The 25,789-nt window shown below is 45.5% G+C and overlaps 1 protein-coding gene across 1 annotated transcript in view; it reads right to left on the bottom strand.

Annotated features, from left to right (window-relative positions):
- Positions 1–25,789, bottom strand: part of LOC147718192 (vomeronasal type-2 receptor 1-like) — a 196,433-nt gene that overhangs the window by 28,436 nt on the left and 142,208 nt on the right. Inside the window, exon 4 of the mRNA XM_086967156.1 lies at positions 1,628–1,855. Coding sequence (XP_086823282.1) covers positions 1,628–1,855 — 228 coding nt within the window. The remainder of the gene's footprint in view (positions 1–1,627; positions 1,856–25,789) is intronic.

The raw sequence follows: 25,789 nt of genomic DNA, 5'->3' as shown, positions 1-25,789 counted from the left end.
CATCCTTCTAGACCTCTCCGCGGCATTCGACACGGTCTGCCACCGCACCCTAGTACGGCGCCTCAGCAACATCGGAATCCAGGACAAGGCGCTGAAATGGATCATCTCCTTCCTCGACGGAAGAACACAGAGAGTCCGCCTACCACCGTACAAGTCAGAGGCCTCCGAAGTCATCTGCGGCGTCCCCCAAGGATCATCTCTGAGCCCCACCCTCTTCAACGTCTACATGAGCCCCCTCGCGGCCATCGTACGCAAACACAACCTCAGCATAATCTCCTACGCCGACGACACCCAGCTGATCCTCTCCCTGACCAACGACCCCGCCGCCGCCAGATCCAACCTGCACGAAGGGATGAAAGAGGTAGACGAGTGGATGACGACCAGCCGCCTGAAACTGAACTCGGACAAGACAGAGGTCCTCATCCTGGGCTCCTCACCCTCCACCTGGGACGACTCCTGGTGGCCTCCCGCCCTGGGCACCGCACCCAAACCGACAGACCATGCACGAAACCTGGGCTTCATCCTGGACTCCTCCCTCTCCATGACGAGGCAAGTCAACAACGTCTCCTCGGCGAGCTTCAACATCCTACGCATGCTACGGAAGATCTTCTGGTGGATCCCCACCGAGACCAGGAAGACCGTCACCCAGGCCCTCGTCACCAGCCGACTGGACTACGGCAACGCCCTCTACGCCGGTACCACCGCCAAGCTCCAGAAGAGACTCCAGCGGATCCAGAACGCCTCAGCCAGACTCATCCTCGACATCCCACGAACCAGCCATATCTCCGGACATCTGAGAGACCTTCACTGGCTCCCCGTCAACAAAAGAATCACCTTCCGCCTCCTCACCCACGCACACAAAGCCCTACACGACCAAGGCCCGAGCTACCTCAACAGCCGAGTCAACTTCTAAACTCCCAAACGCCACCTTCGATCAGCCAACCACGCCCTCGCCGCCGTCCCCCGCATCCGAAGAGCGACCACAGCAGGAAGGTCCCTCTCCTACCTGGCCGCCAAGACCTGGAACTCCCTCCCGACCGACCTGCGCCTGACCCAAGACCACCTCTCCTTCAGGAAGAAGCTGAAGACCTGGCTGTTCGAGCAGTAGCGGCACCCCCCCCCCCCCCCCAGCGCCTTGAGACCCTACGGGTATGTAGCGCGCTTTATAAGTGTCACTGATTGATTGATTGATTTATAAACAACATTATGGACCTGATTAGGATGTCGGGCCGACCACCGAGTTTCAGGTACTGGCTGGCACACAGTGAATGGATGTTTAAAAACCATCCTGTTTTCTATTGTGGCTTTTGATGTAGCCCTTTTGCGGGCTGCATCACAAGCCACAGTGGAAAAGGGGATATTTAAATACTTGAGTCCTCTTTTTGGGTTGTAATGTTGACTTTATCTTCTATGTTCTGGTTACACTGGAGTGACTGATGGATTGTCTCCTGCTAATTTTAGAGCTTAAGATATTTTAAAATTTTGAGAAACATCTCTGTGAGGAGTGTATATGAGAAAGTAAGGCAATAAATGGACCTTTTTGCTCTCCATTCGTTTATTGCCATAATTTGCTTCAATCTGTTCCCTGAATAAGGCATTACTACCTGGAATTACCACATATTCTCACCTGGTTGTCTCCTGTGTTCCACATCATGGCATCATCCTCTAGCCTGATCTGCCTCTCTTCAGGGGAGTTGAAATCATAGGTCCCCACCTTCACCAGTCTCAAGGTGCCCTCAGAGGTGATTTGGATGTTGACAAAATCAAAAACCGCTGGCGCATCAGCATTTTCATCAAAGAAGATTTCTTCTCCGGAGTTAGTGTTAAAGCGCACACTCCTCACATAGTGCAGCATCTGACATTAGAAAAAACAGTACCCTTGTGAAAAAAATAAACGGACTCAATTATTGTTCTTTTTGGTCGAGATTATATTTGTATGCAGCATGGCTATGGGTAATGGAAATAAAAAAGAAATGAAGAATACATGTTCATGCGCCTGGTGCTGGGGAAACCTCTGGTCCACCCAAAATAAGATTTACCCTGAGATGATCCTAACAGACAGGAATGAAAATGTTCCGGCTGAAGGACTGGGTTCTTTTGGACCCAGCGGTGCCAGGGCACAACACCTGAAACCTTCGTGGGTAACCTGCTCCGGCGTACAAGTCACAGAGACACGGGACACTTCCTTCGGCGTCAAAGAGTCAAGGTTTATTTACTGCAGGGAACACAGAAGTCACAGGAAGTACATCGAGTGTAGTTCGGGGAGACTGCTTCAAATTGGTTATGTGGATCGCTCCTTTTATACAGTTTTTACCCATAGGCTAACATGATACACAATAGTTTACAACCCGGTTCCCACATTTAGCTCTCAGAGGGGTCGCTTTGGTCACTTTGAAACACACAAGGTCCGGAACATAAGTGCGGAAACATTTGGCGGTTCCCAACTGTAAAAACCCATCTTCCCACCATTAGCAAATTCCAATCAGCAGTAAAGTAGATCGATATAGGAACGAAGACAGGTGCAGAGGAAGACGGAGACAGTAGGGAGATCGGAAAGGGTGTAAAAGGGGAGGTGTCGGGAAGCACGAGATACAGGCATCAAAGGGACGTGCCTAATGAGATGCACGGCTGAGACAATAAGCCCGTGCGGCAAGATGAGCCTCGAGCGGCGCCACCTGCCTTACAGTAGCAACCCCCTCATCATAAAGACACTTTCAAAGGACATGTGTCTTCCGCAAAATATCTTGGGAGTCCCAGGGTCGCGAAGCGGACAGCGTCCGTTCGCTGGCTACTTGAGGGCAAGAGACAAAATGGATGCCGTATCTAAGATGGAACCCGTGGGTACAGATGAGAAACCCACATAACAAATGAACGGTTTAAGTTAGCACAGCGAAACTGCGCACACTTACTAAACTCGTCATTTGCGGTTCATAGATACCAGACTCGACCATATTCGTGCGAGTCGAAAACACCACTTACAATTGTCACGGAACCTCAGACGCTCCTTTTGCCCTCATGTAGGCAAGCACTAGTCGGAATCATATTCGATATTCATCAGACCATCAAGATGTCGTTGTAGCATAGCTCTGTCCAACCGAGTCCCCTTGGTAACAGATGGTTGTCTCATACACGTTGTAGCACAGAGGCCACATAAGGCAGGACCACACTGCACACAAAGGCAACACGTGAACAGGAACACTACCACGACCCCGATGATCATCAGAATCTTCCAACCCCAAGTCGACATCAGGCCCCAAAACCAACCAAGTAGCGTCCAATCCCCTACATCCACGTGTATGGATTCGGAGATCTTATGCAACTTCGAGATGGCTTGATAGACAGTAGGAGCATTATCTGGAATGAAAATGCAACAGCTCGAATGGATCACTTTACATACCCCACCGCGATCTGCCAAGACGACATCTAAAACCATACGGTTTTGTAACGTCATAAGTCTCTCCGCCTGAAGTTCTGTGGTGATATTACCAAGGGCACTGGCAGTAACATTAGCTGTCGATTCTACCACTCGAGTCAAATGTCTCAGGTTCCTACTATTAACCATAGGTCCCCAAAACGGGAGGAAACCCTTGAAAAAGTCTCCTGCCTCTTGACCGGCAGTATCCTCTTCGCTAATTACGCCTCGTACAACTCTAGTCTTATGATAATCGGCATCTACAGTGAACGTCGGAGGCAACAGATTTGCAACGAAACATGAGCCCGTGAAGTCTGCGGGCAACCATGTGTATGCACGATCATGACAGATGAAGTACGTACCCTTGGCAGCCAGAAACACAGGGGACGGGGACATTGGCAGAACGTAACTTTCAGTGCAAGCACTTGCTCCAAGTGAGGCTTGCGAACCACGACCCACAAGACAAAGATTACCAGTGTGGGGTACGACCCATATTGGAGGCGAGCTTTTAAGCTGCTTTTCATTAGTGAACATACTATATTCCCCTCTACTTAGGACCCTATAGGCTTGTACCTCTTCTTTAGGGATGAGAAAAGCATCATGTATCTCATCTTCCATATCCTCTATTGCCATCGATAGCACCCACTGATACGAGGTAGGACCAGAGTTGGGGGAACGTTGTTCTGAAGTGGGGTGGAAACCTAGTGCGCTTCGAAACATTGTTTGGAATGCTCGAGCTGACCCTTGGGAACTATACGGTAACACCAGATATGGAATTCCCTTACCCGTAGTATGTGGCATCAACCCACACACCCAACAATTAGTAGTGTTAACTACTAACTGATGCTGATGGAGGAGCTGGATAAAGGAATTGTTGCGGAATTCCACACGTCTAGCCTGTTCGTGTTCCGGTAATATGTGAAAAGAATGGGGAGAAGCAGTAGAAGTAGAAGTAAGGTTAGGGTAAGGAGTAGGAGTAGGGGTAGCAAGTAAGAAGCAAGACATAGTGTAATACACCCCACCCGCCAAAAATGCAGAAGCAGTCAAAAACAATACAAACAATTGGAATACAAAACATTTAGTACGACTAAGGTTCTGCAGCTTGACTCTGTACGCCTGGGCTCCTTCCAAATCATTCAGCTTCGAAAATGCCATTTCCCTACGACCGTCCGCAACGTTTCTTGACGCACTTCGTTCTGTGCAGCAATAGTCAATCCCCAGGAGTTCCTAGGAACCGACGGTCTTTAACCTAGCGTCAAGACCTACTGTCCAGAAGGAAGTACGCGCGCGGCCCTACGGCCCTCAATACACAATATGTATATATTTAGCACAATAGTTCTCAGCTGTGGAAGGAAAAAGATACAAGGTAAAAGCTTGATATATGTACAAAACAAATTTCAATGATACGAATGTTCAAAATTGATCATGGGAAACGAGGATATTGCAGTTATCAACTTCAGCAAAGCAAGAAAATTTTATTTGTCCTTAGTGTGAGAACGCAAAGAATATCGATGTTTCCCGGGACGTGTCTGCTCGTCGAACAAAGGATCCGTTGAAGAGGCAGCGTCCTGCTGATCAGTTTGTTGATCTGATCTTGAGTCTTTTGCTGACAATGTTCCAACAGTGGCTTTCTGCTGCGCTGAGGGTTCTTCAACAAGCTGTGCGTCGCTAAACGGTACAAACGCCGGCAATGTCTCTGTTTCTGTTGACGCAATGCCTTTCCTTACCCACGGGTCTGCCGGCAAAGGAATAGGGACTCGCTTACAATGGGTAGCATGTACCCAATTCTTCCGCCCCTCAAGACGAACGGCAGTCCTCGTGGCCAGGAGCACCTGGTAAGGTCCAACAAAGCGGGGGTCCAGATTCTTCTTGCGTGAGAAATTACGGGTAACTACCCAATCTCCGGGCTGGAGCTGGTGGCCTGGACCCTCCGTCTGCGTCGGCAAGGCGTCGTAAACCTGTTGATGAATTAACCTCAGTTTAGCAGTCAAGTCATGTAAGTAGTCAATCAACATCGGATACTCAAGATCAGTGAATATTCCTGGCCTAGGAACCCCCCACACATTCGCAGGACGGCCGAACACTATTTCATAGGGACTAAGCCCTATTCGGGAGTGTACAGTCGCCCTAGTTGACAGCAATGCTAGAGGCAAAGCGTCAGGCCACGAAAGTCCAGTCGTAGCCTGAATCTTCGCTAGTTTTAGTTTAAGGGTGCCATTGTACCCTTCAACCAATCCAGCTGACTGGGGATGATTGGCGCTATGGAATTTTTGATTAATTCCAAGGCCCTTACACACACTCTTCATCATACTTCCAACAAACTCACTTCCGTTATCTGACCACACGACTCTAGGCATTCCGTACCGAGGAAAGTATTCCTTCAGTAGGATTTTTGCAGTAGACAAAGCAGTATTGTCTTTGAGGGGATAGGCCTCGATCCATCGGGAGAATGCGCAAACCACAACCAAAACGTATTTCAGGTTATTGCATCGCTCCATATGGATGAAGTCCAATTGGATCACCTCAAAGGGATACGAAGGAGGAGCAAAACTGCCAGGGGGAGTTGGGGTTCCTTTGCCAGGATTGTACATTATACACACCATACAATTCTTCACCAGACGTTCAGCACATTTCGTAATACCATCATTCTTCCACACATCAGCCAACAACTTGCAAATACCTTTCGCGCTGATATGTGCTAACCCGTGTGCCATTGTCACAACGGCCAATACATACGCATCAGGCAACATCCATCTTTTCTGATCTGACAAATCAATCCAGCAACCATTCGCATCCAACCTTCCCGTACTTTCTTTCCACTTCGTCTTTTCAGTGTCGGTGGCCTCATTCTGAATTGCTTTCACACTCTCTATGGTATTTTCACACATACTCGATTCTGTAGGCCACCTAACCGAACTCGTCACATACATTCGAGTGCTAAGGTTCCGGGCAGTCTCCTTAGCAATCTCATCTGCAAACGCATTACCACGACCAACATCATCCGTCACTTTACGATGCGCACTACACTTAACAATTGCAACTTGTGCAGGCAAAGTCAATGCATCCAAAAGATCGTTCACAAGCTGGCCATGCTGTATTTTCGTGCCATGTGACGTTAAGAAACCACGTTCTCGCCACAATCGTCCAAAACTATGCGCTACACCGAAGGCATACTGACTATCGGTGTACACATTCACACGTTTCCCTTTTGCTAACACACATGCTCTAGTAAGAGCAATCAGCTCTGCAGCTTGGGCAGAGTTCTGATTCAATCTTGCAGACTCAACTACAGTATTCAACGTCACAACAGCATAAGCAGTAGTCACATCGCCATTCGGCAACTTAAAACATGACCCATCCACATACAGAGTGCCGTCAGGGTCTTCCAATGGGGTGTTTTTAAGGTCCACTCGACCTTTTGTTTCCTCCTCTGTCCGCAAGTAGCAGTCATGTTCTGCTACTTCATCTGACTCTGCACTAATTGGTAACAAAGTTGCCGGATTTAGGACATTACAACGTTTTATCTGAATATGGCTTGCCAAGAGCGTCAATTCGTACCCAGACAACCTTGCACTCGTCAAGTGCTGAGTTTTCGTTCTATTCAAAAGAGTATCGACTGCATGCGGAACCATCACCGTAAGCATATTATCCATGACCAATCCTGCTGATTGTCGGATAGAGACCGCAGCTGCCGCAGTTGCTTTCAAACAACTCGGCAATGCTCTAGCTACTGGGTCTAAGGTCGAGGAAAAATATGCACATGGACGTTGCTTACCACCAAAAGGTTGCGTTAAGACGCTCAAAGCACAACCTTCTCTCTCGTGAACATATAACGTGAACGGTTTGCTGTAATCAGGAGTACCTAACACAGGAGCCGAACACAATGAATCACGTAATTCAGAAAAACTTTTCTGACATTCTTCCGTCCATGGTAAAGGAGTTGAAACATCCTTGCACGTAAGAGCCACCAATGGTTTCGCTAGCAATGAAAAATTAGGAATCCACTGCCTACAGTACGACGTGATACCTAGAAAGGCACGCACATCTCTTTGGGTTTGTGGCACAGCCATTCGCGCAATCGCTGCAATTCTCTCTGGGGTCAATCTCCTTCCCTCCTTTGACAATAAGTGACCTAGATAGGTGACTTCTTGACAACAATATTGGAGTTTAGAAGGTGACACCTTGTGATTTAACTCACAGAGATGTTGCAGCAACGACACTGTAGCAATTTTGCAAATGTCCTGAGTATCAGCAGCCACCAATAAGTCGTCGACGTATTGGATTAAAGCCGCACCAACCGGCAACCTAAACGCATCCAGTTGACCCTTCAAAGCTTGACTGTAAATCGATGGACTTTCACAGTAGCCTTGAGGAGCGCGTTTGAAGCGGAAGCTACGTCCACCAAGAGAGAAACCGAAAAGGTCCCTGCTCTCTTCGGCAATCGGGATGCTGAAAAACGCATTTTTCAAATCAATCACCGAAAACCACGAAGCAGTAGCTGGAATCAGAGTCAGTAGCGCCGTGATGTCAGGCACAACAGGGAATTGAGGAACCACAATTTTATTTACCTCCCGTAAATCGATAACAAAACGATAAACAGGCGGTTTGGTAGGATCAGTACGTTTAAGAATGGGCAGTACAGGGCTGTTGCACACGTTCCCCCGAGTCTCCTCAATAACATCTTTCTCGATCAAATCATAGATGATCGCTAACAAAGCTCGTTCACCATCAAGGGAGATACGGTATTGGGGAATACGTGGCAATCGCACATTGGATTTCAACTGAACAACATAAGGGGAGATATCAAGTAGGCCCACATCATTTGGACCCGTCGCCCACAAAGACGCAGGAAGAGAATCCAATTCCGGTGGAAGCTTATCGAGGGACAAATACATGGGAGAGACTACTCTCTCTCCGAACGTAAGCTTTACACCCGCAGGAGAACAATACAAAGTTGCATACAAACGTTTAAGCAAATCCAGACCCAAAAGATTTTCACCACAACCAGTGGTTAAAATCAACGGAGCTTCGAGCTCACGAGGCCCAATTTTAAGGGGCAAGGGGCGTGAAACTGGATTGCTAACGGGGGCGCCAGAGAATCCAACGGATACATTTGTTAAGCCAGACAAAGGTGCGCCAGGGAGTTTCGAATGCATGATAGAACTTTTCGCTGCACCAGTGTCCAACAGAAAAGGCTCAACGACGCCCGATGTAGCAACTGCGACGTAAGGCCCTCTCTGATCAACCGGAACTGATACCACTCCCTCTCCTTGTCTTTGGCTGTCCTAGTAATTACTGTCGTCAGTTCCCTGATCGACGTAATAATCGTCTACATTGTACTGCGCAGATCGTCCTTGCGATGATCCACGTTGATCGAAACAGTTATTAGAATTTGATGCGTTGTCAGAGCGATCGTTCTGCGCACCACGACCTCTACCACGTGATGCATTCTGTGAACCACCACGGCCTCCTCTAGACGAATTACCACTATTACGGTCATTTAAAGCAGGACAATCAAATTTAATGTGTCCCTCCTGTCTACAATAAGCACATTGATTGTACCCTAACGAAGATCTTTGGAAAGAGGAATCATTACGCGACTGCGATCGATTCGATTGCGACTGTGATCTATTCTGCTGAGGCGCATTCTGATTAGAACGCGGCGGATATGCTTGTTGCAACAACACTTTAGTTTTTAGCTCTTTCGTCTTTTTATCAGCACGGTCAGTTTCCTCTTTTTCTCTATTTTCGTAATATTGTGCCGTAGCCAATATCTGAGCTGAGGTAGAAACGGCCCACGCACTTTCTGAATTCTTCAATTTATTGCACAAATCGGGCAATAGGTTCGATACGAATTTATCCACAAACAACCGTTGTCCACCCTCAGTACCCATATCCTGTCCACTATGATCAACGAATGTTTCCTCAAACCTCGTAAAGAAGTCTGATACACTCTCATCTTTCTTCTGCTTACAGGCTGACAACTTATCCCAATTTACCCTCATAGCTGGCATAAGCGTTTTCATTAATGTAATGATTCGCTGGGGAAGAAGTTCAATCACCTGCTCAGGCTTACCGCCACCAACTTGCAACCCATCTGCCGCTACAATGGCCGCCCAAGTACCACCTAGTTCGTTTGCGTGATTTTCCTGACGAATCTTCGCCCATACCGGTTGCGGTACGACATTACCGAACAACATATCGATATCGGCAAGATTCATTACCGTAGCATCCACGAGCTGCGATAATTCTTTGTAATACCCCGCAGGATTTTTGCGAGGATCGGGCAAAGTTTGTTTCACCTGGAGCACTTCTGATCGTTTCCATGGGAGGTGTATCCATACTCTCTGGAAGAATGGCGGAACCGGGGGATTCGCCCCAGGATTACCTGGCATCCAAACTGGCGGAACTTCACGCATAGGGTATTGGCCAGATTCGTCTGGTTGTTTTTCAATATCCTCAACGAATAATGCATGAGGAATAGGAGCGGGACGAAGAGATAGTAACCGCTCAATAGCACGGCGGACATTAGTGTCGACTATCAGTCCAGTCGCGAACTGAAGCCGAAGTTCAGACAGAGCGGTCAGCACCTCGTCAGGCGCATAGGTCGCTATCTGATCATGTAAGAACTTGCACATTTCATCAAACACATATCTCTGAGTCGGTATGTTGAATTGATCAAACGTTTCGAGGACAACACGAGGTGGATTTCTAATAGGGTTTACCATCCAACCCATCGCCATATTGTATAGCGCAACACGTTCTCTATTACCAGGAAGCTGGCTACGTCTCTGAGGACCATCAGAACCAGCAGAGCCAAAAACAGGTCCGAGCGACTGAAAGAAGTTTGTCGCAATGGGAGAATTACGGTTACGAGTAGAGGGACAAGAATAAGACACAGGACTAACAAGAGAAGGAGTAGAGACATTAGCAACAACAGGGGTTAACAACACAGGAGCAGCAGCGTGAGCAGTAGCGGGAACAGGAGTATGTGGAAGCGGAGGAGCAGTAGGAATAGAAACAGGCACAGGAGCAGGAACAGTCGGAAGAGCGGGTGCAGGTTGAGGAACTGGTGGAGGAATAACAGGTGGAAGAACAGGTACGGCAGGGACCACAGGAGCTGCGATACCCTGTACGTACGGAGGTGGCGACTTCATAAGATAAGACATTAAAGAATCCTCAACTGCCTCTTCCTTCTTATCCGACTCCGTAGGCAAAGCAGGATAGCATTTATCTATGGACATACGCTGTAGCCTCTCAAACACTTCCTTATCCTTATCCTCCTTATCACGCTGAAACTGCTCAGCTTTCTTCACTATGGTAGCAACAGTATCTCGCTCACTACGTTTATTCTGTCTGATTTCTTTCTGTCGGGCTTCTTTGCGCCACAACCGAAAGGCATCAAACATGGCCGGCCTAGATTTACGTTCGAACAACTTTATTTCCAAATTATCTAAGATCGACGCTTCGAAGCTACCGTGAGGTGGCCAACGAAGATCGCCGTCTTTCTTTGTATATTTTATCCAATAATCGTTAAAAGCAATCGGGCCTAGCCCATGTTTGCTATATAAGTCATAAGTAGGAGTTCCAACCGGAGGTATCGGACACGAGTCCTCCAGCAGGGAATCCGCACCACAAGGTCTAAAGCAACTGAACAAAGTACTGCGACCAGGCATCTTGCACACTAGCCGAGTTTCACAAACTTCAAGGGTTACGGGATTTACCAAGTCCCAGCAAGAACAAAACCCTCGGTCTTTGGCGGCTGCAGTCGTCAAACAAATACAACAACAACAAAGTACGCTAGCAAAGTGTCACCGACAAAAACACTCACACAGCGTGTACAACAAAAACACTAGTGTTTACAACAAAGACACTCGCTAAAGCGTCTACAACCAAGAACTCTGGGAGCGACCCACAAATACTTAACTCAAAGATCAATGGCGTCCTCAGGAAGGCCCGTCTATCGTCTCGCTATACCAAGGTCTACGCCAGGCGCCAAAACAGGTCTACAGTCAGGGCAGCAGTCCGTCGCAGCCGTTAGGAGGCGGGAATCTTCGCGGGAAAAGTCTTCGGGCCACTTATTTCGACAACAGGATCGATGAAGCGGGGTGCACCTTCCCTCGGAGATTTCACACGAAGTTCCTCACGATCGTCGGGCTTGGACCGGTACCACTGATGCAGCCCCACGTTGGGCGCCAACTGAAGGACTGGGTTCTTTTGGACCCAGCGGTGCCAGGGCACAACACCTGAAACCTTCGTGGGTAACCTGCTCCGGCGTACAAGTCACAGAGACACGGGACACTTCCTTCGGCGTCAAAGAGTCAAGGTTTATTTACTGCAGGGAACACAGAAGTCACAGGAAGTACATCGAGTGTAGTTCGGGGAGACTGCTTCAAATTGGTTATGTGGATCGCTCCTTTTATACAGTTTTTACCCATAGGCTAACATGATACACAATAGTTTACAACCCGGTTCCCACATTTAGCTCTCAGAGGGGTCGCTTTGGTCACTTTGAAACACACAAGGTCCGGAACATAAGTGCGGAAACATTTGGCGGTTCCCAACTGTAAAAACCCATCTTCCCACCATTAGCAAATTCCAATCAGCAGTAAAGTAGATCGATATAGGAACGAAGACAGGTGCAGAGGAAGACGGAGACAGTAGGGAGATCGGAAAGGGTGTAAAAGGGGAGGTGTCGGGAAGCACGAGATACAGGCATCAAAGGGACGTGCCTAATGAGATGCACGGCTGAGACAATAAGCCCGTGCGGCAAGATGAGCCTCGAGCGGCGCCACCTGCCTTACAGTAGCAACCCCCTCATCATAAAGACACTTTCAAAGGACATGTGTCTTCCGCAAAATATCTTGGGAGTCCCAGGGTCGCGAAGCGGACAGCGTCCGTTCGCTGGCTACTTGAGGGCAAGAGACAAAATGGATGCCGTATCTAAGATGGAACCCGTGGGTACAGATGAGAAACCCACATAACAAATGAACGGTTTAAGTTAGCACAGCGAAACTGCGCACACTTACTAAACTCGTCATTTGCGGTTCATAGATACCAGACTCGACCATATTCGTGCGAGTCGAAAACACCACTTACAATTGTCACGGAACCTCACGGCTCCCCTGCCTAGTTATTAATATTTTTCAAAATGATGAGCCAATGTACAGAGCGTCTCATCATTCAAACTTCAACCGAGCTCCATTCACCTCATCTTGACAGATCGAAGGTTGAATCCCAGTCTGCCTTTGTAGGGGCAGAAAAGCCTGCTGGATGCCAACATGCATCTATGTGCAATACAACCATTTCAATACCACCCAGCAAATGATTCTAAGAATTATTTATTAAAAACTATTGACCAGATGTAGATAAAAGTAACCAAAGGAGGTTTTTGGAGCTTATTGAATTAACACAAAGTTTTTTTTTGGGAGCGGTCACTAATGGCTTCACAAAATGTATTCAAATAAGTAATTAGACCCAAAAGCATATCAGTATTAAATAACAAGATATTAAAACAATTTCTGGTTATCTCCTTATCGACCTGAACCAACTTGACCACATCACACATGTGCGGGGGAATATTCTTGACTCCCTCCCTGTCAATGAAACATCCTCACCCGCAACATCATCGATGACTGAGCTCTGAGTCTGAACTACCTGTCATACTTTTTTGCCTTGTATCTTCTCAACCCTTCTATTCTAGCATGTGCGTATTGTTACACAAATGTAGAAGTATAAATTATCTCTTCAAAGCTCTTTACCGCTTTCTATGCATATGGAGTCTTACATCCTCAAATTCAAGAACCCACTAAAACCTCATTTCTTCAAGCAGCCTTCTAGCCCTCTTGTGCCTCCCTCAATGTTGTTTCTTCTCTTGAGTCTATTAGTCAGATCCATACTAATGGAAATCAGGGAATATGAGGAATAGGCAAAGGTCGCAACAGACCAGCAGGGGCGCAATGCAGTGGTTTTGGTCTGGCACAAGTACGGCAGGCCTTAACAAACTCGCAATGTCATGAATTATCCCCTTCCACCACAACCATCTCTGACAACTTTGCAAGATTTTTTCCCCTCCAGGATGCCGTCCCAATGGTAGAGTTTGACACCAGTTCATGATTTGAACACGGATTTCTTCTGAGGAAATGTATAACCTATTCTCATGATAGTATAGGTCAATCACTATTGTATTCAGAGGGTCGGTTAACTATTCTGTGGGGTCAAGCGTAGCATACGGGCTAGTTTCTCAGAAAAGGATGTTGGTTCTTCTTTCTGTTTGTCCCTCACTGCGAGTATTTTACTGCCAGGTATAATGGGTAGTGAAGTGTCTATATTGTATTTTTGTTCTTTTCCCAATCAGTACATGGCGTTTGCTTTGGCTTGTCTCACACAAGGGTGAAATGAAATAGCAAAATCATACTCCCGAAAAATAGAAATCCACCTCATCCGTCTATGAGTAAGAGCTCTAGCTGATTTGAAAAAAATAAGGGACGAGACAGGAGACGTTAAGTGGCGGATGAAGCCTTTTTTAAGCATGTTTTGTAGATAGTCACAAAGGTACTTAGTTTCTGTTTCGGTGAGTGCGTATATTCTGCTAACCAGTAAGTCGGCTCCAGGGACCAGATCGATTCTACAATCGTAGGAGCAAGGTAACTTGTCTGCAGACCCAATCAATGGAGGGTTATATACCTGTAACCAAGGGAACCAATAAAAGGGCTCCAAAGTTTGGTGTGTCAATTATGTCAAATGTAATAAGTTCAGAATGTCCATTGTCACAAAATTAAGCCTGGGCGGAGAACTACGCTCTGTTCGCGGAAGTTGCGAATTTTCGGCAACTTCGAACTTCGCTGCGAGCGCGAAGCTGTCGACTACTTCGCAATCTACAGCGTAGCGTAGTAGTTTATCATTCTCGTGTGCGCTGTAATGATTTACCCTGGTTCTGCATTTGCTTTCTCGCTTTTCTCTCCCGTTCGCGTTCACTACGATGTTTGGAATACAGCGGCACAATCCAACCCGACTGTCAAAATGCGATAACGTCATTCGGACGCGCGAATACGTCATTAGGACGCGCAATCTTCCTTACAGCGCTATGTAGGTAAGATCGCGTTTCCGCAAAATGCAGAAACTGCAATCTGGCACAAAATATCTCCCGAGCATGCTAAAACCTTATCACAAATGATCATTTTACTCAGGAAAACCCCTCAGATTGTGATTTAGCTGTATTTTTTTGGGCAAGGAGTCCTCTTTTTGTTGCTACTTTTTTTTTCAAGAGAAAGGAAGTGCCCCTGAGTCTCCAACTTCCTCTTCCTGTCCACCAGGCTCCTCCCAGTGCTTTGTACATGTGCTGTTCACTTTCATTTGGATTTGGAGCTGGAAGGATCACTCTTTGTGTATGTCTGCTGGATCATAGCATTTGATTGGATTTATTGAGGACTTTTGGATTTGAACTTTTCTTTTACAAGTAAGTTTGTGAATTGGTGTACTGTAAATGTTTTTTTTTTTAACTACAGTTTTCTGTGCTTCTCAATCTTTCTTAAAAATTATTATTGAGGGAGGCCTGTACGTTCATGAGGGGCCAAGAGATATGTCTTTGATATTTCATCCAGTAGGCCTAGAGGTACCCACGGGTCCAACCATGTTTCTGTGGTGTCTGTAAAACATCATGGATGGCATTGGATTCAATTGACCCCCGCATCTGTGGGCCCAAGCCAATTGCAAACTCTCTTTTACTGGATTTTTTTTTTTTTTAGTAAAATTAGGTAACCCTAGTAGTTAATGTAGTTAGTGTAGGCCTGCTTGAGTTCATTTGCTTTCTGTGGGCCAGGTGGTGGCGGCCATTTTGTGTTTTAAGCCACTGTGTTTTTGCCATAGGTTATTGTGGTGTTTAGGTTGTAAGTGTAACATCATGTAGGTCATGGATGGCTTTGGATTGATTTGCAAAATGTGTATTTGGTGTTGAATTGCAGGTTTTGGGTGTGTGTTGAATAATATGGCTTTTTCTGTGCACTAGGTAACCCTTGAATTCAGCTCATGTAGTTTTGGTAACTTTGCACAGTGTGACAACGCGACCTTACAGTTTTTGTCTTGTTCGCGCGCTCAACTCCCCAGGTTGTCATTTGGTTGTAGTTTTTGGAGCATGGACCACTTACTGTTTCTGTCCTCTATGTACTTTGTTGTTTGAGGGTGGCCTGACCATGTGGGTGGCGGGGCGCCATTTGGTGAAGCCAAGCATTGTCCTTTTGCTGTAGGTATGTATTGTTTGTATTCTCTTTCTTTTCATTTTGTTGGGGATGTCCAGGCCATGTGGGCGCGGCCTTTTTGTGAAGCCAAGCATTGTCCTTTTGCCGTAGGCATGTATTGTCTGTCTTCTCTTTCTTTTCATTTTGTTGGGGATGGCCAGGCCATGTGGGGGCAGCCATTTTGTGTGACTTTCCATGTGGTGGTGGCCATTTTCTGGTGCTAGTAGCCACTGTGTTTTTGCCATAGGCCTCCAAGCTTGTAGCCTACTCTGCCAGTAGGCCCAAGGGTATCACTAGAGTCATCATCATGGGGGCATGAAAGTTGTTCAACTGTTATTGTGGTGTTTAAGTTGTAAGTGTAACATCATGTAGGTCATGGATGTCTTTGGATTGATTAGCAAAATGTGTGTTCGGTGTTGAATTGCAGGTTTTGGGTGTGTGTTGAATAATATGGCTTTTTCTGCGCACCAGGTAACCCTAGAATTCAGCTCGCGTAGTTTGGTAACTTTGCACAGTGTGACAACGCGACCTTACAGTTTTTGTCTTGTTCACGCGCTCATTGTGCATTCTCGGGTATGCGATAACGATGATTTGTACAATTCGAGGTGCCAAACACGCCGATTTTGCAATCTCGCGAGCAATATGTCTCGGGTTGCATAAAACCTTCTCGAAAATGTTGATGCTGTTCATTTTGCTAAAGAAACTTCTCAAGTTGTCATTTGTTAGTAGTTTTTGGAGCATGGACCACTTACTGTTTCTGTCCTCTATGTACTTTGTAGTTTGAGGGTGGACTGACCATGTGGGTGGCGGGCGGCCATTTTGTGAAGCCAAGCATTGCCCTTTTGCCGTAGGCATGTATTGTCAGCGCCGAGACACCGGAAGGTATTTGTGCGCTGTAGAAATTTTATAAATAAATACATTTTATAAATACATTGTCTGTCTTCTCTTTCTTTTCATGTTGTTGGGGATGGACAGGCCAAGTGGGGGCGGCCATTTTGTGAAGCCAAGCATTGTCCTTTTGCCGTAGGCATGTATTTACTGTCTTCTCTTTCTTTTCATGTTGTTGGGGATGGCCAGGCCATGTGGGGGCGGCCATTTGTTTGACCTTCCATCGTGCTTCAGTTTTGTCGCAGGCCTGCAAACTTGTGATTTCAGTAGGCCTAGAGTCCCAGAGGTAGTCAGCGCAGCGGGGGTGCTTGATGTAGCGGTTTCCATTTTGTCTGTTGAATTTAACATCATTTAGGGCGTGGATGGCAATACATTGAATTCCCAAATGTGGTGTTTGGGGTGTAGTTAACTGTTTGGGTATGTGTAAAAAAAACTGTAAATGCCTTTGTTGTTTGTGTTGTTGTGTAACTTTGGGGATTTTCTTTTTTGTGTATTAAGCTGTGATGTGTAACTGGCATCCTCCTTTTTCTGGCCATATAGGTATATAGGCCTGCTTGAGTCTATTGTTTTCTGGCCTTTACCCATGTACCTGTGAATGTGATATGTGCCCATGTGGCTGGGAGCTGTGGTGGTGGTAGTGTGCTGTTTTGTTTCTGACAAATTGGTCTGTGTCTTGCCATTGTTCCTGTTGGCTTACTACTGTTCACATCCCCATTGCTATCTGCTGCAGGTCACTGATGCTGCACCCATCCTAAATGATGCACACATTAAGGATAAACAAGTTCCACTTCCAACTACATTTGCTTTTTGCTACTCTTACTCTTACTGAGTCTACTAATACTTCTAGTAGAAATTACAATTAAAGCTAAACAAATTCCACATTCGACTGATGTTATTCTGCCTTCTTTGCTTGTAGGTGCACAAAAGACTGAAGACTGAGAGGAGGTGTCCGTCATCATTCATCGCCTGTTCTACTGCCAGACGGACGTCCTTCTGTACTACGTCACGTGTGTTGTGACTCACCTGACCAGACATCATTCTCAGCAACTTGTGCAACTGACTGCTGATGCAGTGCTGAAATCTGAAGAAGATGGGCCTAAAGAAAGCAGGTACCAGGTCCTCTAAGACCAAGAAAGCTGCTGAGAAGAAGGAAGAACAGAAGAAGGAAGTGACACTTAAGTCTGGTGTTGACCCGAGAACCTTTTTTGGGAAAAAAAGTACTCCTGCAGCAGCGGTGACCGGGGTCCATGCTGGGGCCATCATCTCCGCATCAGTGGGCCCAAGCCACCAACCCAGGCCCAAGCAGATGAGTGGGGAAGAGGTAGCCAGCCTAATGGTGGAAAGCAGTGATACTGAGCCTGACCTAAACTTAGCGCTATCTCAAAGTAGTACACAATCCATGCAAGAGGGAACACAGCAGAAAAGTGGTGAACAACAACCACCGCCTGCAATAGTAGATGTTCCAAAACAGCATCCACAACCACCGCCTGCAATAGTAGCTGTTCCACAACCACCGCCCTCAATAGTAGATGTTCCTCGAAAACAACAACCACAACCACTGCCTGTTCAACAGCCACCACCCGCAATAGTAGTTGTTTTTCCTCCCGAAGTCGGGGCACTTCAGGAAATTGAGCCTGATGCAGAGCAAAAAGAGGAAGCACCTGATGCAGGACATCTATTGTTTTCCAAATCCCCACCAAGGAAAAGGAGGGTTAGTCCATCGAGTTCTTCGCCAAATGTCCCTTCTGATGATCTTGATCTTAATTGGGAGCCACAACAATCTGAGCATGAAATGGAGAGACATCCCAAGAAGACCAGGCTAGGGAAAAGGAAGGTTCCAGGAAACCTTACACTTATGGAGTGCGATGTTGAACAGCCGGATAATGATGGTGATAATGACGAGTCAGACCCAGTCATCACAAGCATTACTCCTGGACCTGAGAACATGGAGACCAACATTTTAACCCTAGCGAGAATGGCTTTGACTAGTAGGGATGTAGCACGCATACCTCCAACACAGGCCACACCAAAAGCAACACTACCTCCAGCTTTCATTTTTACATTTGCACGGGGCCGGCAGCGTCCTACATCCAGCACACGTTCCACCTCAGCAGAAGTAGGTTGTGGTACTACTGAACAGCCACATAGTGAATTTCAACACACAACCTCCAGTTCATCTGGCATTGAAAATGGCACCTCTAGCAGGAGACAAAAGTTAAGCTCCCCAGTGTGGGACTTCTTTACAGTTAGCGCAAATGAGGAGAACATTCCTATATGTTCCATTTGTCATTCCTCTGTTAGTCATGGTAAGCTTGGTACAAACTATGGTACCGGAAGCCAAATGACCGATATGAAAAAACACCACCCAATCCAGTGGGAGGACCACCTACGTAGCATGAAAGCAGGAACCATTAATGTTGGTGGGGAAGTAGGAAAAGGTCCACTCAGGGTCTAACAGGAAGAAGAGGGAGACATTCTATCTGGTAGTGGTACACAAAGTACCCCTGTCCCCAGCACTGCAGTGGTAGAGCCCAAATCCTCCGCATCAGCAACATCTCAGTGGCACCAGAGTAAGAGTAACCCAGAGACACCAAGGAGTACGGGTGCGAAGTCTGCGACGCAAAGTACTGCATTGAGCATAACTGAAGGAAATACCAAGCAGCGTACAATTATTAGCATGTTTAGGCAGGAGGGAAAGTATGAGCGCAACCACCCAATAGCACGTTTGTACAATGCTAAGCTTGCTAAAATGTTAGCACTGGACCTTCTCCCTTTTTCTTTTGTTGAAGGGGTGGGTTTCCTGGAATTTGTGACAACCCTCTGCCCAAAATGGAATGTTCCCAGCCGCTACTATTTTGCCAGAGTTGCTGTTCCAGCACTATACCACGACATGCTGGAATTGCTTGGAAAAGCCTTGCAGCAGAGTGCTGTGCATAGTATCCACCTGACAACAGACATGTGGACCAGTTGCCAAGCCACTGATTACATGTGCATCACCGCACACTTGATCTCTTTTTCAGGTGTTAAAGCAAAGATATCTGCAGGCATTGACACTACTGAGATTTTTAATGATACTCGCAGACATGCTACTGTAGATATGTTTGCTATGGAGAAATCGCATACTGCTGCAAACATTTTGAATGAGTTTAACAGCAAGGTCTTTGAATGGCTACGACCAAGAGGGCTTAACATTGGTTTTGTTGCCACCGACAATGGCAGTAATGTAGTTAAGGCCATGCAAGATGGTGACTATTTCAGGGTCCCGTGTTTGGCACACTGCATTATTATTGTTGTGCAGGACTTTCTGAAACATGAAAGCAAAGTCAGCAACTTACTGACCATTTGCAGAAGAATCTGCACGCATTTCAACCATTCTTTTAAAGCCCGGAAGCAGCTACGGGTCATTCAACGTGACCATAAAATGCCAGTAAAAACACTCATCCAGGAGGTCCCAACACGTTGGAACTCTACTTATTACATGCTTGATCGGCTATTTGAGCAGTACATACCACTTAATGGTTATGTCATGACAAGAAGATCAGGGGATCCTACTGTTAAAGCCATGACCGTTGAGATGTGGCAATGGGACCTCATTAAATGCCTGACAGAGATGCTACTTCCTTTTGAGGTCTTCACACGTGCAGTCAGCAGGGAGGACTGTACTATGGGCCAAGCTATCCATTTGTTGTACATGCTAGAGCATGAGCTGCAGGAGATGTCTGAAACATACGAAGGTGTTGAAGGAAAAGTTGATGCATGTTATTTGGTGAAGGTCTAAGCCGGCCGCTTATCTGAGAATACAAGGATTCAAAATAAGATTGTGTCACATCAACTTTACATTACTGACACAATTTTGGATCCACGGTACAAATTATTTGTGAACAGTAATGCAGTAATTCCTTTTTCAGGAGGGGATGTTGCCAAGTACAAAACTGTAATAGCCGAGGAAGCCACTGATTTAGAAAATGAACAGCTCTCAATTAGAGGCCTGCCAGTGCCAGCCCAGGACAGTGCAAGTACTACTGAGCATCCTACCGAGTCATGTTCCTCTTCACAGCATGAGAGCTGTGCGTTTGCTTCCCAGCAGTCACCAACACTACCACTAACAACAGCACCAACAGGATCTGATTCATCAGACACAACCAAAAAAATAGCTGCTTGGTTTCTACAGAAAGGGATGGGTAAGTCCGTTGCTGTCACAAAGCAAAAAGAGGACAAGCAAACCAGAGCACCACTGAACATTGAGCGGATGGTCCAGGCCTATCTGGATGACACAACAGAGGTGTTCATGGAGCAAACCCCATTGGTGTATTGGTATAGGTAAAGAAACGATTGGCCAGTGCTCAGCAGGCTGGCGATAAAGTATCTGGCTTGCCCTGTTGCAAGTGTCTCTTCAGAGAATGTTTTCAGTGCTGATGGTGCCATTGTAACTGTGAAAAGGACCAGTCTCTCACCCAAAAGCGTGGAGAGGTTAACCATGATCAAAATGAATCAGCACTTCATGCCACCAGACTACAAAATACGTGAATCACACCTGGAAGAGGAGTGGAAATACATAACTACTGGGATACATGATCTACTTCTGTCAGAAGAACCACCAGGGTTTAAGGATGAGCTCCCCTTCCCTGACTACTAGACTTTTAAATTGTTACATTCTCCCTTCATTTATTAGTATGTATCTGTCTTTCTTGTTCAAACTTCAAAACCAACACCATCCTTACTTTTACTTTTTTAATTACCTATTGCATTTGCAAATCTGTGCATTTAACTGTGCACTCCACTCCTCAGTCCTGCTCCATTTTCCTGACTCACCCTAAATACATTTCCATCTTGCCATACATTGGATGGAGATGGAGAATAGTACAATAATGTACCGCCTAACAGTCCCTCCATTACAAGTGAAACATACGTGACTATAGCCATCTTCTGTTTTGTTTCCAATCTAAAACGCATCACTGTCTTAAGGCTACCACCTCTGTCTGCACTGGCATACACAACTCTTCAATGTCAGAACTTGAGCAGGGCTCCAAAATTAAAGTAAACTCGCCATCACTTTCAGAAGGCTCTATTCTCCGTTGTCTTGGGAAACCATGCAGCCCTTGTGGTGCCAAACTTAATCATCATCAATCACAGGTAAGAAGAGAAGTTTGCTGGGAGGTATAATGGAGGACAGGCTGTTAGTAGTACTAATAGGACACATATAACTGAATGAGGGGTACCATATCTATCTGTTTGCATGTGACATATGTGGTCAATTAATAAAGTATTTCAATCAAACACTGGCCGCTGCCCTGCATCTAGAGTAAAGCTTGTGACGTACAACAGTAACCCCACCACAAAACAAAATCATATGTGTAAGTTGAAAATAAATAACATTTATTCATGTAAAGAAATATCCTAGTCCTTCTATCCCACCCCTATCCCCACCCTAACCACAACCATTGTCCAAGTCCAAAGAGGTGTTGGTCCACAATGATCTTTACGTGCTCCTCTATTTGGTCCTCCAGCTTGCCCACCCCGAGGTGAGGTTGTTGCTGAAATGCACAGCACCTACATATGCATCCATGCTGTGAGGGGGTGGCAGATGTTAAATGCCGGCGGTGAGCAGCTGCCTGGCCACGGCGCCGTACTCCTGCAGGTGGGGCCTTGCTGGTGCCACACGCAGTGGAAGAGGCAGCAGCTGCTGCCGCCGCCTCCTTCTCCTCCTCCTCGGCCACCAGCCGGCGGTACGCTTCCACAATGGCCTGCAGTTTCCGTTGCCGGGCCCTGGCTCCCAACTCCTTCCTTGATGGTTTTTGGGAAGGAGTATGAGTATCTATAAAAAAAGAAACAGAATTGTAAGTGAAACTCTTCAAAATTAATTCAACAGTACATTGTGGCATAGTAGCACTACCAAGCGCAGTACGTACAATTGGTGTCAACTTTTAGTATCTCTCTAATCTATCCTCCTGTTTCCCTTGCCTGTAGCATTTGTTGAAGTTTTTTCCGGCATTATACTTGCCTTAGTACTATGGGTGGACTTGAGTACACAGAGAACACCAGTATTTTTTAGTATCTCCTTTTATATTTTCAAAGTAAGACTCTGCTTCCAGTGACAGTCTCCACCTATGATGAATACAATACATTTAGGGGGCATCCACCCATTAAAAGTAAATTTCTATCACTCTTTATTATCACATTAGCTGGTTTCACTTTCACCAGCAACCACCCATTCATCCACTCCTTCCTTGGATTGGGTTTCATTGACACAAACTCCGCTCATGATTCTTGCTATCCACTATATCCATGCACCCATATTGTTGTTTTGCCCAACAAGGCCTGCATTTCCTTTCACCTTCCAGTTCTACCCATCCTTCAACAACCCATGCATCAGATTCATATCAGCCACGTGCATGAACTTTCCAAAGTATCCTTCTATGGTAGTCTTATTAATATTTATTACATCTCTTTAGTCCTTCCACCCTAGTTCACTTCTTTCCCTTTTTGTTCAACACATCCCTCAAGGTCATCTGATCTAGATCCGCTTTGCCTTGAGTCACTATGGTCCCTCCTTGTCTTCTTCCTCTCTTCCTACAGATCTGGTTGTTATGCCTTGATCTGTTTATTCTTCTTCACTTTCTATTTCTTCCTTTTTCTTCCCTATGTTGCTTCTTTCTTTTTTTTCTTTTACTCCCCCTCTTTTTTCATAAATTGTTTTGTCTTTTTTTCACCTTTGATCTATCCTTTTTTATATGCTTCTTTTTTCAACATATTATTTGTCCACTAGTGTCCTTTGTTATTCTTTTATTATTTTTTCTTATGTTATTGTAGGTCTTTTTGTTGTTTATGCACTATGCCATTTGTTTTGTGTTGCATCTTTTGTTGTAGATTTATTGTTGCAATGTATTTGCTCTGCATGTGTTGTGGTACTGTATGTCATTTTTCTTACACTATTTCTTTGGTATCTATCTCATGAATGTGGTTCTACTTTTTGTAGATGTGACCCTGCTAAGGGTGGGCGTAAAATCCGTTTTGCGGGCGAATATTGGGATTTTCCGCGATTCCGCGAATCTCGCGAAATCGCGGTAAAATCCGCAAATCAGCGGGGACGAATTTTCAGCCAAGCAAGGGTTACAGCAGCAGGTGCAAAATTTGAACCTAATTTCTTTGTAACCTTTTACAAAAGGGTTACAAACAAATTAACTTCAACTTGGACACCTGCTGCTAATTGCTTCCTGGCACCTCGTTGCCTACTTGCAACTATTCTCTGACCCTGCTCTGACCCTTGAAGCAGGGTCAGAGAATAGTTACAAGTAGGCAACGAGGCACCTGTCCAAGGAATTAAACCTCATCAGGAAGCACTTACAGATATAAAAAACAGGAAGAAGGGAGAGGATGACAAATACACCCATTTTGAGTTGTCAGGAGGGGTTAAACTAAAAGAGACCTTTACAGCACAATTTCCATATACATTTTGCTAAAAATAAAAAGCTGTATGTTCTGTAGGGGCAACTCAGGAATCTGGCCCTTCAGAGATCGGGCCTCTCTTTCTTTCTCTCGTTCTCTCTCTCCCTCTCTCTTTCCCTCTCTTTCTCTCCCTATCTATCTATCTATCTATCTATCTATCTATCTATCTATCTATCTATCTATCTATCTATCTATCTATCTATCTATCTATCAATCTATCTATCTATCTCTCTCTCCCGCTCCCATAAACGACTGCATGGGTAACTTTGCTATGCAAGCGGCTCGCGAAGATGCAAAAAGCCCCGCAAACCCGCAAAAAACCCAGCGAACACGCAAAAAACCTCGCGAACACGCAAAAAACAAAAATTCGCACAAATTCTCGAATTTTGCGGATCGCGAATTTGCAAATCCGCAAATTCACTGATCGCAAATTCGCAAAATTCGCCCATGCTTAGACCCTGCTGTATCTCTACTCCACGTGTATTTTACCCTCCTAGCCCTCCATTATGTGTAAGTTCGTTACGTGGAACATTTGTGGTCTTGGACACCCCGTCAAACCTCAGAAGGTATTGTCTCATTTATCTAAACTTGATTCTCAGGTTGCTTTTCTTTAAGAAACACATTGTACTGATGAAGAATCACTTAAGTTAAAGAGAAATTGGGTGGGACAAATTGTTTATTCTCCTGCATTAAATGAGAAAGAGGGTGTTGCCATTTTGTTTCATAAATCGTTATCTGTTCAGATACTTTCAACACATTGTGATGATGCTGGACGATGGTTGATGGCGAAGGTAGTTATCAATAACAAAACCCTAGTTTTATTGAACAATTATGGTCCTGTTAAACCAAACCCCACATTTTGGGAAGCAATCAAAATTTTAATTTCTTCCATTGATTGCCCTGATATTGTCGTTGCTGGTGATCTTAACCAGTGGATTGACCCCTTTTCTGACAGATTATCCAAATGTAAATTTAACCCAGATAAATCTCATAAAACATTTCAATCGGCCATCACCTCTCATCCTCTTTATGATGTCTGGAAGACATGTAAGCCTGATTTACTTGAATATACGTTTTTTTCGAATGTTCACCACACTCGTTCTAGGATTGCTTATGTTCTTGTTAGTAACTCTTTGCTTTCTTCTCTACAATCCTCAGAAATTGGTTCAATTTTTTCTCTGACCATGCCCCTGTACATGCTGTACTTGACCTCTCACTTACTTCACCCCAATTTAGTAATTGGAAACTCAATGGTTTTCTGTTATCTGACACTAATTATATTTCAAAAGCCACCACATTTATTAAGGAATTTTTTGATTTTGATATTCCAACGGATACCTCTGTCTCCAATAATTGAGATGCCTTCAAGGCTTCTTTTCATGCTTTTACTATTGCCTATGTCTCCACTAAAAAGAAGACTATGCGGAAAAAGTATAATAAACAATTACAACACCTACACCTCTAAATCAACTTCTACTCTCCACAAATTAATGAAGGCCAAATCTGAACTTAATAAACTCGCCACTACTGAGGCCTGTAATGTTCTTCTCAAAATTAAATCCAAATACCATGGTGGTAAAAATAAAGCTGGTAAAATGCTTGCTAATTACCCGAAGGTCAGGTCTGAGCGTAAGAATATTGACCCCCTCTAATCAAAACTTACATTCTTTTTTCTCAGGGGTCCCTCCTCCCCCTCCCATACCTGATAGATTTAATGACTTAGAGAAAGAGATTACTTCTCAAGAAATTATTAATGCTGTTAATTCTCTAAAGAAATCTAAGGCTCCGGGCCCTGACGGTCTGTCCA

Source organism: Lissotriton vulgaris, chromosome 4_1, assembly GCF_964263255.1.
Source record: "Lissotriton vulgaris chromosome 4_1, aLisVul1.2, whole genome shotgun sequence".
In the NCBI taxonomy this organism is placed as follows: domain Eukaryota; kingdom Metazoa; phylum Chordata; class Amphibia; order Caudata; family Salamandridae; genus Lissotriton; species Lissotriton vulgaris.
This window is presented reverse-complemented; position numbering and strand designations above follow the sequence as displayed.